This window comes from Egretta garzetta, unplaced genomic scaffold (assembly GCF_000687185.1).
Source record: "Egretta garzetta isolate BGI_Z169 unplaced genomic scaffold, ASM68718v1 scaffold377, whole genome shotgun sequence".
Classification (NCBI taxonomy): Eukaryota; Metazoa; Chordata; class Aves; order Pelecaniformes; family Ardeidae; genus Egretta; species Egretta garzetta.
The window spans coordinates 673,275-684,447 of NW_009260339.1; the positions used below are offsets into that span (position 1 = coordinate 673,275).

Here is an 11,173-nt window from a genome sequence, read left to right on the forward strand (position 1 = left end):
GTCTTGATCTTAATATAAGCCATGCACAGCAGCAGTTACCGCAGTGCAAAGGTAAATTGTTGTGACCTGTCTCTGGTGTTCTGTCTCAGGACCTGACATTTCAGGAGGGAAAATGTATTGTACAGTGAATTGTAGTTGCGCTTATTCAGATCTATTGATACAGTATTAATAATTTTTAAGTAAATGGGAGAAAAGTGTTGATTAATAGAGAATTTTTTTTCTTATTAGTGGGATGTCTGGCTTCTTGGGTTTTATGAAGCAAAGTCAACACAGCTGTAATTTTTTTAACTTTCAGGTGTTCTTGGAAAAAAAGTGCCTGCACTTCGGAGCTGGAGAAGGGACATGAGGAGTAAAAGGACCCGGGATCTCACTGGTCAGAATGAAACAGATGTTGAAAGATTTTTCAAATCTATTGTTAGTAGTGCTCTGTGACTATGGTGAGTATTAGAGCTATCAAGGGAAAACTGCGAGATGTGTATTCACAAGGTGGTTTTGGATGGTGCTGTTTCCGGGTGATCTGTTGAAATCAGATGCTACAGAAGCCACCACTGATATACACAGAATACAGTCTAGATCTTACACAGTATTTAGGTGGAAAATACAGCTTGCATAAACTGCTCCTGTAGGGCAGGAACCTTTCCTGCTGTAAATTTGCTCAGAGAAATAAACAAGATAAAGGAACAGATTTCCGTGGGCATTGTCAAGGGACTGTGTTAGAAGCAGTAACTGGAACTCTGCTCTCTTGTAAGACTCACATTTCATAGTATTTAATGAACATTACCAAAAATAGACCTATTTTAGGTATCCATACCAGGATGGGCAGAACTGTGCCATACAACTACCTGTTTCTCTCCATTAACTATAAAAGGAATCTATGGTGGTTGGCTGGGGTGTAAGTATCTACAGTACAGGCAACCTCCTATGATTGAGTGAGCCCCCATCCAATGGACCTCAGCTGCCACTTGGAGAACAACAGAGGTTTTCTTTCCTCTGACTATATAAGAAGCCAAAGGAGGGTATTCATTCAGTTTTAGTCATGTAAAATTAGGCAGCTAGTCAGAGGCAATCAGTCTCATCTGAGTAGTCCGCGCACAAATCAGCACATATTGAAAGCAGCTCCAACCCATCTGCAGTCTGACATGTGTGGAATGAGAAAGCACCTCCTTCTCACCATCAGCTGCCAAGGAGGGAGGCTGGACATCCAAGTTCAAGTTAGACAACTGTAAGATGTCTACAAGCTGAGGGACATCCTGTGCATGGCAGCATATCTTTTCCAAGACTGCACTAAGTAGGAAATACATTTGCAAAGGGAATTAATTCCTTATTGAACAGTGAATTAGAAATTTTGCAAATGGGACTCTTAATTCCTAAATAATACATATGTTTTCAAAAATTACATCCCTAATTTAAAAGGAGGTGTTGTTCTGACAGCTGCAGTACATTGTCAAACCATGCTAGAGGGTTAATCCATGCACTGCTGAAATGTCTATAACATGAACAAAATGGAAAAAGGGTTTAGTCCCTGCTTACGGAATGAGCTGTGGTAGCGGGTAGTTCACACACCAAATGGCTGAAGATATCTTATAAAGGAAAGGAATGGACCAAAAATGTATGCGGTTTGCTTTCCTTGAGTGAATGATAAAAATCTGAGTACTCATTCATTGCCTATAATAAGTAAGTATGCTCAGCTACTCATGCTTCTACGTTTTCTCCATCTCTGCTCTAGAACAAGGGATGATGAGAAGGTGTAAAGAACATAGAAGTGCCATCTTTTAGATGAACTTAATTCCAGTAGAAGCAGAGACACTCGTCTGTGGCTTTTAGTACCATTTCTTCTTTTAATAAGACAAAGTTAAATAGCCAAGATAGGAACACTGCACTGAGTGGGGAATGCAGCAAAGGTAAGTATTAAATTCACTTAACCCAAGAAGAGAGGTGAATGATTGCAATATCCACTGGTTCTTGGTGAGCCAGTCCTGCAGGCATTCACAACTAGTTGACTCAGAGGGAAAAGATAGTATTCCTGAACTTTATAGAGCATGGCACAGTAGGTAATTACCTACCTACCTACCGGTGAAGTTAACGATCTGAATCTCTGCTGCAAACTTGAGGCGTATCTTTTGCCTTATTTCCAATTAAAGGGTAGTCCGTAATTCAGAAAATGACTTACAAACAGTTCTACGTATACACGTCTTTGAGTATCTCATGTGTACATAGTTTTTAGATAACTATTTCACTCATACTTCTCTATTTCAGACCAAGACTATTTTTTAAATGATCCAGTATGCCCTGGAAAATTACTGTAATGCTAAAAAAAACCCCTAACGTACAACAAAACAGTAGTTTCATTTCTTATCAGTTTTTCTGATGTGTTCGTTCTTCTTAGCTCTGTTCTACTGGTGGCTGACAAGCCAACAGCACAACCCAAGTTGGCTTAAACACAATTAAAAATAAATAAGTATCAGAATAGCACCCTCAAATAATTCTTCTCACTCTTCAATGAAAACAAGGACTTTCCTTTTGATCTTTCTAACATGAGTTCTTGCAGAGGCTCCTCTGGCAGGTTGCTGACGCCGCAGCCAGGCCCCATTCAATGGGAGACCATTGTAATGACAACCAAAAATATACAAATGCATTGAAAGCTGCCCTTGATGGGCTGTCCAAACAACTGGGACCAAGTTTTGGCATGTGACACAGTCATGTGCGTACAATAGGCTGGAGGGCAGCTGAAGGAGGTTGCAGTGGAAGCTGGCTACTTCTGACTTTTTTTCTGTCTTTTGGAGCATCATGAAAAACTGCTATGTGGGCTGTCCACGAGTGCAAAGTTCTTGTGTAATTAACCAAAGATGGGGGAAAGGATGCTGTGAGCTGGGGTGCACCAGCCAGAGCTGTGCAATGCTGCGACAGCATCCTCCCGTAATGCTTGCTTTCCTCACTTCCCAAGTGATCTGCATTAGGGCTGATGGGAGCTACATGGCCGTCCCCTGGCCTCTCTCCAGTCCTCCCACACACATACACAGTGATGTTAATTCTTCGCATCTGAGCCATTCCAAATAAACAATAGTGCAAGAGAGTCAAGGCAGTCGTAAAAGAGAGTAAGGACAATAGAGCAGTAGGTACAAACATCAATGCTTTTCATTACTATCACTTGAATGTTTTTGCTGTAAGTTTAAAGCTTGACATAGAGATTTTTCATGCTGGGTTTTTGCCATAGTCTGATTTCTTTTTCCCTTATAATGTTTCAGCTAAGTTGAATCTATCCAATTTTTTTTTTTAGAGAAATGCTTCATTTTGCCCATACTCAAAGAAACAAAACCCCAGCAACTTGCAACCATTTCGCTGGGAAACCCTAACGCAGCTGTGGGAGCTTCATGTTTGTTAGAGTGCCTGGTGGCCTGGGACATGCTTTCTGCTGTTGTTACGAAGCTTTACCCAGACTTGGCCTAGGTCTAAGTCCTTGCAGATGAGTTAGTGATGAGGTTCTCTGAAGGGTCTAATGTGTCCCGACTCCCGCTGGCTCCTCTTGCCAGCCCCGCACCATACTGTGTGTGCTCCAGCCCAGGGCAGCAGAGTTCCCCCCCGTTTGTAATACTGGGCACTAGAGTTGCTTGTCTGTGCTCTCTGCTGGCATGCCAGCAGTGACCAAGAAAGGTGGGAACTTGCTGGAGTTAGTTGCAGGCCCAAGGAACAGGAGAAGGTAGAAGAGCTATAAGGCAAAGAGATGAAGGCAGGAGTTTGGAGAACCGTGGTAATGGTAATGGAGTTAGGATAGTACCCAAGAGATATTGACAGTAGGTGATGGTAGGAACGAGACTGGAGAATATGGGCAGGCACAGATGCTGATAGAACCAAAACATGAAGAACAAGGAGAATGTGTTGCTGGGCAATTCATAAAGAGCCATTTTTCACAGGCATTCAGGATCTGTTTCCTATTCCCTGAGTGTCTGAGTTGTGATCAGGTTTGCTGGGGTGCTATGTGCTCACCACAGCTGGGATCGATGGGATCCTACTTTGGATGTCTGAAGGACCATTGTATTTAAAATCAGGTCCTGGATTTCTTAGGGCATCCATAATTGGTTGATAACTTAATAGTTTTCACCTTTGTGCCTGTGCCTTGGTTCCTAACACACTAAACAAGAATACTGACATCCTCTCATCTTTTGGGGCTGTTGGAAGGATAAACTCATTAATACTTCTAATGCACTAATATACTATGATAAGAGCACAATAGAGAAGTCCATGGGGGAAATGAATAATTCTGTGTTATCAGGATGGATTTTGGATGGTGTGCAGTCAATAATACATGGGACCACCCATGGAAGAAAGAGAACGCGAGAGCCCTCTGGTAACGAGCACCATCCAGCATCTTGTGGAAATGCAAATTAAAGACTGAGTTATAGTACATATATGTAAGAGTATATGCATGATTTATATGTGTGAGGCTGTGCATGGCACCTTCATTCGGACTTTATGGATGTGGTTGGAGCTGGATATTTTTTACAGCTGGTGGAAAGTAATAGGCTCTTCTAGTGCACGCTGCACCTCACCCTGATGTAAATGTCTATAGCTGGTCAGATTAATTTCTTCCTGAAAATTTTCCCTGCTGGCAAGAAAGTGAACCCAAGGTGACTAACTCAAATTGAAGCTTAGAGTGGTAGGCGTCTAATATTATGTGAGATGAGTCCTGCTACTCCTGACTGGTGAGTGCTTGCCTTGGCAGTTGCAGTGTTTTTCCAGCAAAGGTTTCTTTGAAGTAATCTTAAGACATGTGTAACAGATTTAACAAGTCAAAGTATTGTTAGTTGATCCTACTTATGAAAGGATTGCTTTAACTGAAGTTTTACACTTCTGTAGCACCTTCCATCCAAAAGTCTGAAGCTGTTTCCCAGACAATTAATTAAATAAAGATGTCTCACAGCACATTCTGTATCTGGGAGAGATGCATGCAGTTCCCATTTTTCAGGTAACCTTTCTATGTCTGAAATCCTTAAGTTTCAAGCAATGCAGAAAAGCTAGCTGAGCTGAGAACGGAAATGTGATTTTCCCAATCCATTGCTTTAGATATCATCTATGCCCACTAGTTACAGCACGTCTCAGGATAATTTGGCAACTTGCACAAACATGGCCATGCAAGAAGTGCGTTTAAAAAGACTGCGCCATTTATAATGAAATGATGTCATTTAGACATGTTGCACCACATCTGAGACAAGAAAAGTGCTGCAGTCACCATCACTGTTATTTTCAGCTCTCTCACTCAAGTGTCTCTGTGATGCAAATGAGCAAAATGAAAGATTCATAAGACAGAGCAAGAGAAGAGGCTTCAAAAAGCATCATGCAGACTTCCTATTTTATTTAATTTGAGGGACATTTTTCATGTTTCTGTATTAAGAAACTACTGTCCTTTTTTCACTAAATTATAGCTAAAGTAAGCGGAACAACAGCTGGCCACTGTGAAGTGAACTTTCAGAATCTGTAGGTGAAAGAAGTTAAGTTTGAGAATCTGTCCTGATAAATAAAGTTTTCTGTGAATCTTTTGGGGTTTTGTTTGTTTGTTTGTTTGTTTTAAACCTTGTTTTTAACCTTCCTGAGCTTGTTACTGCAGTGTATGTACTTTGAGCTGCTCCAAACCACGTCCCTGCACAAAGGAGAGGTGGTGAGCTTTAATTGCTATAGCTAGAATCTTTTTCTGTGAACTGATTCACTTCAAAAAATTTAAGAACCATTTCTTAAATATCCACTTCATAAATCTTCGTTTTGTTCCATAAGGTAGATGAACAATCAGTTGTCTTTTTGGTTCTTAACACTGTTGTGAAACTGTTTTCATTTCAGTTCTTGGTGAAGTGGAGTATCTCCTGTTGGAGCGCCCAGGTCATGTAGCCTTCAGCAATGACACCGTGTCTGTGGAGTATCAGTACTACAGTGGTGGTAATGTGACAGCAGAGCATCTCTCCATCCTATTGCTGGATGCCAGCACCAACGAGATAATTGCAAGAAAACAACTACCAGCAAATCAGTCCCAGGGGATGGTAGAGTTTGAGTGTTTCCATTTCAAGAGTGCTGGGGACTTCTTGTTCAGAATGGTCTCTCCCAGCGATAACGGCAGTGCTGCCCAGTGGAGCAGAAGAAGCGCATCCACCCTCCGTGTGGAATGGCCCGTATTTCACATTGATTTGAACAAGAGTTCAGAGGTGCTTGGGAGCTCCCTTCAGGTTGGACTTTTTACAAATGAGCAGTTGTGTGCCATGAACAAGACAGTGATTTCACTGGATGTGATATTCACCAGCACCCTTTATGAATTCGGAAGAGTAAGCTCTAATGAGACTCTGGGCATTAGAACTAGCAAAGGAATCCCGCTCTCTAGGTCCCAGTGGGTAGAGTTTGATTGCCCACCTGTTGGTCAAGAAACATACATCACTGTGCTACTGAAATCGTTAGAAACACATTCCATTATTGCCTCTATAGGACCCATAGATCTCCTCCACAAATTTGGATACAGACTGATTGTGGCACCAGAAGCAATGTGCAAAACTTTGGTTCAGGTCTTTGTAGTCTCTCCACCGTGCACTTCCATCAGTGGAAAAATTGTCGTCTATAAAGAGGCTCTCAAGCATCCTAGTCAAAGAACAACTTGGCTGTATGAAAACACCCTTCAACCAGGGGACAACAGGACAGAATTTAACTGCACTTTGTTTGATGTGGGGAAGAACAAGTACTGCTTTGACCTCTTGAACTTCTCAAATCGAAGTCATTTCCCAACAAGAGTTAAGGAATGTATGATGATCCAAAGGAATATGGGTTTGTACTGATGTTTGTCCTCTTTTAGCCAAAATGAGCACTCTTCCTGGCCAACATGGGTAATGATAAATGGGTTTGATTGTGCTGCCTCCTATTGAATAGCTACTTTTTGGGTCTCCTATACCAGACAAAATAGTTGTAATGTCATATGCAGATGGCAACAAGATGGGAGTGGGCTGTTATGAAGAGGCATACACAAGGACATCTGGTAGCAAATGCCACTGTGGTAGCTTAAAACTGCACTAAGTTAACACTGAGTACCAACCAAAACCATTTGGGGCATTCTGAATGATGTATCTATCTCATCCGGCTAAAACTGAAACTTGGCCCTCTCAGTGAGGTAAGAAGCTCTGGCCCACTGGAGGCACTATAAGTAGGATTAGGCTTACCTACATTTAAGTGTCTAAAAGCCAAGAGTCCAACACTAAGTAGTTGTCTAGCTTTTTAGTCAAGAGAGACAGGCATCTCGTAAGGGTGATTCATGGGTATAGAAGATACATGGGATACTGATTGTCTTTTTCTCCAGCCCATTTGCTGTAGGAGTTGAGAGTCCTACCTGTTAGATACACAAATATTTGTGAGATGAATCAGGATTTGGCCATAGTGAAAGACACTGTTGTGTCACTTAAACAGCTTGTGGGTTTTTCAAGCAGCCTTTCAAAACATGTCTCTGCTGCTGCTTAAAACAGAACAGGGTGCATTTTCTGACCCATGAGGCCACATGGCAGATCATGGGTCACATTTGTATTGCTAAATTTTTCCTCCCAGAAAAGATTAGAGTCATACAAACTACCAACTAGGGATGGTATGTGGTCCATATATTCCTTTGGGCCATGACCAGGCATGGTCTGGGCTAGAGAGCTGGTTGGCAGAAGTATGAACGATCATGGATCAAGGAGTGATCACGGTTAAATATGACCACAAAACAGAGCTTGAGCCCATTCCTCAGCCCTGTTTAAGGACTATCTATACATCTATGTATATTTATACATCTTCAGAGGTGGCAGTCCATAGTTTGGCAGAGTCTACAAATCACAGTCACATGGCAGAGGAAGCAGATGAGCCAAATATACTGTATATAGGGATAGGCTGTATATGCGCGAGGGGGTTGGGGTTGGGTCAGGTTGGGTTGTGTTGCCTACACCCTGAAACAGAAAAGTAAACATTCTCATTGGGAGCAGGCTTGTGTCCATACGTAATGAATTAGTCTTTGCCATGTAAACACTTCAAAGAGTTTGGGTTGAAAGGTTTGAGATGCACACCGTTTTCTACACCTCCCCACCCTGGTCTCCCTGAAAAGGAAGTGCAGGAACTTGAGCCAAAAAAGGGTCATTGCACTTCATGGGCAGGTCTCTGAGCGGGGTCATCAGGAGACCAGGAGTGTAGGACATGCTCCACAGCACACAGTCCAGACACTGCCTACCTTAATTAGGTTCTTAGTGTCATGGGGTCTTACTTTGTGCTATTTCATAAATTCTAAAACTGTTAGCTCTTTAATTAACACTCTGTACTAAAAATGACCTCTATTTTCACCATATGCCGAACTTGGTACATAGTTCTCTTCATCTTAACTTCCCATCTGCATTCTCTCTTGGCACTCTCTCTCTTCCTTTGGCATAAAAAAGTCTATCTAAAAATGAAAGCATATTATTTTCTTAATGGAGATAATTCTCAAGGAAAAAGGAAGAGAGAATTCTAATTCTTTCTCTGTGCTTGGGTGGTACGTTACACTGATGCAATTTAGATAATTACCCTGACAGATGAATACCTAGGGTATGACATAGATATGTTTCTGTGCCCGATATTTTACTGTTTTAATTGATGAGATCCACCTTAAGCAATGAGTCCCTGCAATCTGCTTCGTTTCGTTGGGTTCCATGATAGCACCATCCTTACAACTGCAGTCGAAAGAATCAGGCTACGCCTGTGAAGAACAGAGTTAAGTCAATAGCTGCCAAGTTAGAAGTGTCAAATCTACAAAGCCCATGAAAGCAAAACCACACCGCGTAGCCGTAAATAAAATGTCAACCTGAAATTAATTAGACTGCAGCACATCTGACTTCATGCCTGTATCTGCGAGACTTCAAAGCCCGGAGGCAGCATTTGAAAGGAGCGGGGTGTTCTGGGAGGGGTGCATCAGCCTGAAGCCACGACAGGCAGAGTGAACCTGTGCTGCTTGTGATGGCCATCTGACTCCCGGCTGTTTCGGAAAGCCCTCTCATGGGCTCAGGCGTGTCTCTCACCCTGCTGCAGGGCACTGTGCGTAGACCTGGATGCCTGATAGTTGTTCACATAAAATATATTTTCTGCTTTGGACTTCCTGAACTCACTCAGTTTAAGGCAGGGAGAGGTGATAAATCCTGTAGTCTGGGCTCCTGCGCAGCATGGGCCTTCACTTTTCATCCAGTTACCCTGGTGTTGAGTCCCACAACTTAGTCTTTGCATTCAACTGCCACTTATCCTCCAGAGGGTTATCCAGTCTTTTGTTGAAGGCACCACAAAACAGAGACGCTTCTGGCAATTTCTCTCAATACTCTGCTCTGACTGGTTTTTTTTTTTGAAAAAAAAGGGAAACTCTTGTGTGTTTCATAACGAAAGCTCATCTAGCTTCATCCTCTGGTGACTGGCTCTTACTCTGCTGCTCTCTGCTAGAGGAGACAGCTGTTTCCTATCTACTGTCTTCCCCCTGCGAAGGCTTTTGCCCATCCAGATCATCTCAGTCCTTCCAGATAATCTCAGTGTTCTTTTTAATAAACTGAAAAGGTTAAGTCTTTGATTGGAAGGTATTTTCTTCAGGATTTGATTAATTTTCTGGCTCTTTTTGGCTCTGCTTCCATTTTTTTAAAGAGTCCTTTTATTTGATGACAGGGTTACCAGCTTTGGGTGCTGTGTTCTGAAGTCATCCTCACCGATGCCTCTTGAGCAGTTACTTACTGCTCTTCTGCTTTAATTTCCACCGATTGCATCAGCTAATTTTGCCATAACTTCTACGCTGTAAACTCCTCTTGAGGTGTTTTTGCGTATGACCTTTCTACCATCCTGCAGGTACGATTTTTATTTCTTCTTCCTACATTTTACCTTTTCCTCATGTACAATCTACTTTGCTTGAGTTACCCTAACTTAGCAAGTAATCTACATTGCTCCATACAACTGCACTATCTACTTATGTCATCTCAGGAGTGACATATTTTCTCAGTAATGGTTTTATATTTATTTTCATGTCAGCTAGGCAAGCATTGTATGGCAGTGAGCCTTATACTGATCCCTTTGGAATCTCTCCAAATGCATTCCCACTAGTGATGGTTTTCTGTTGACAATTGCATATCAAATCTGTCACTCAGCCAGTTCCTACTTCATTTAGCATATGCTCTATTATTATGAAGCGAAGATATCGTCTTGTAAAAGATCGAAGCTCCTAAATCATTAAAATTTTCTTCATCCAAACGACAGAGGATGAGATAAAAGATTATTTTGCCACACCCGTTTTCCATAGATTGGGCATCAGTTATATTCCTGACCCTTTGTCAGTCTGGCTCTTGACTCCTCATCCGAGGCAGGTTTAGTCCAGCCTGTGGAACAGGAGTCTGGCTTGCGTCTGGAGTAGGAAGGAGAAGGCTCCTGGTGGCCTTGAGTGGGCCAGGACAGCAGCTCTTCCAGCCCAGGCCATCACCCCCAGAATGAATGTTGCAAAAAATCTTGTGCTATCTAAGACCGTGAATATATTAAAGGTGGGGAATACATCTATTAAATGTGGGCCAGCACTTGCGTGGGTTTCTGTAGACTGCAGCTGGAGAACCTGTGAAAAAATAACAGCGAGATGTGAGTCACTTCATTCATCTCAGTGGGGTGTTAACTGTTTCACACAGGTGACTTAGGGAGAGTCATGCAGCTAATTTTTCCCTGTGTTTGACAGGATTATTTGAATGTCTGAGGTAGGAAACTCTGTTAGATCATCTTACTCAGCAGCAGAGGCATTGCAAGCTCATTCTTTTCAATGCTTTGTCCTGTTCTTTGCTCGTCTGGGATTTAAATGTCCCCAGCAGCGAGACTTCTGCACTCCTTAGGAGGATGGTCCATGTCCTAACCTGCATCCCACTTGAAACATTCAGGATGAGATTGATGAAGTTAATCACTAATGCTACAGCATAGAAATGGGCATATTTTCTTCCTATTTATGGTTTTAATTAACTTTCTTTTACAGTTCTTAGTTACACTCTGGAGACTGTTTTCAACTTTGGTGTGACTCCAGTGAAATCTCTTGCACTTGCCAACAGCAGAGATGAATTTTGTTCATCTGACTTCCGCTAACTGTCAAAAAACCAGCTATTGGGAGGTCAGCGGGGCATAAGAAGTGCAGCTGCTGCCAGCAAAGGGAAAG

General features: G+C 42.2%; 1 protein-coding gene across 2 annotated transcripts in view; it reads left to right on the forward strand.

Moving 5' to 3' along the window:
* The first annotated feature begins 369 nt into the window (after positions 1-369).
* The window catches only part of THSD1 (thrombospondin type 1 domain containing 1), a 20,364-nt gene continuing 9,560 nt past the window's right edge, over positions 370-11,173 (forward strand). For both annotated transcript variants that reach the window (XM_009642618.2, XM_009642619.2), the window contains exons 1-2: positions 370-437; positions 5,830-6,795. In XM_009642618.2, the coding sequence (XP_009640913.1) occupies positions 380-437; positions 5,830-6,795 (1,024 nt within the window). In that variant the 5' untranslated portion in view covers positions 370-379. The remainder of the gene's footprint in view (positions 438-5,829; positions 6,796-11,173) is intronic.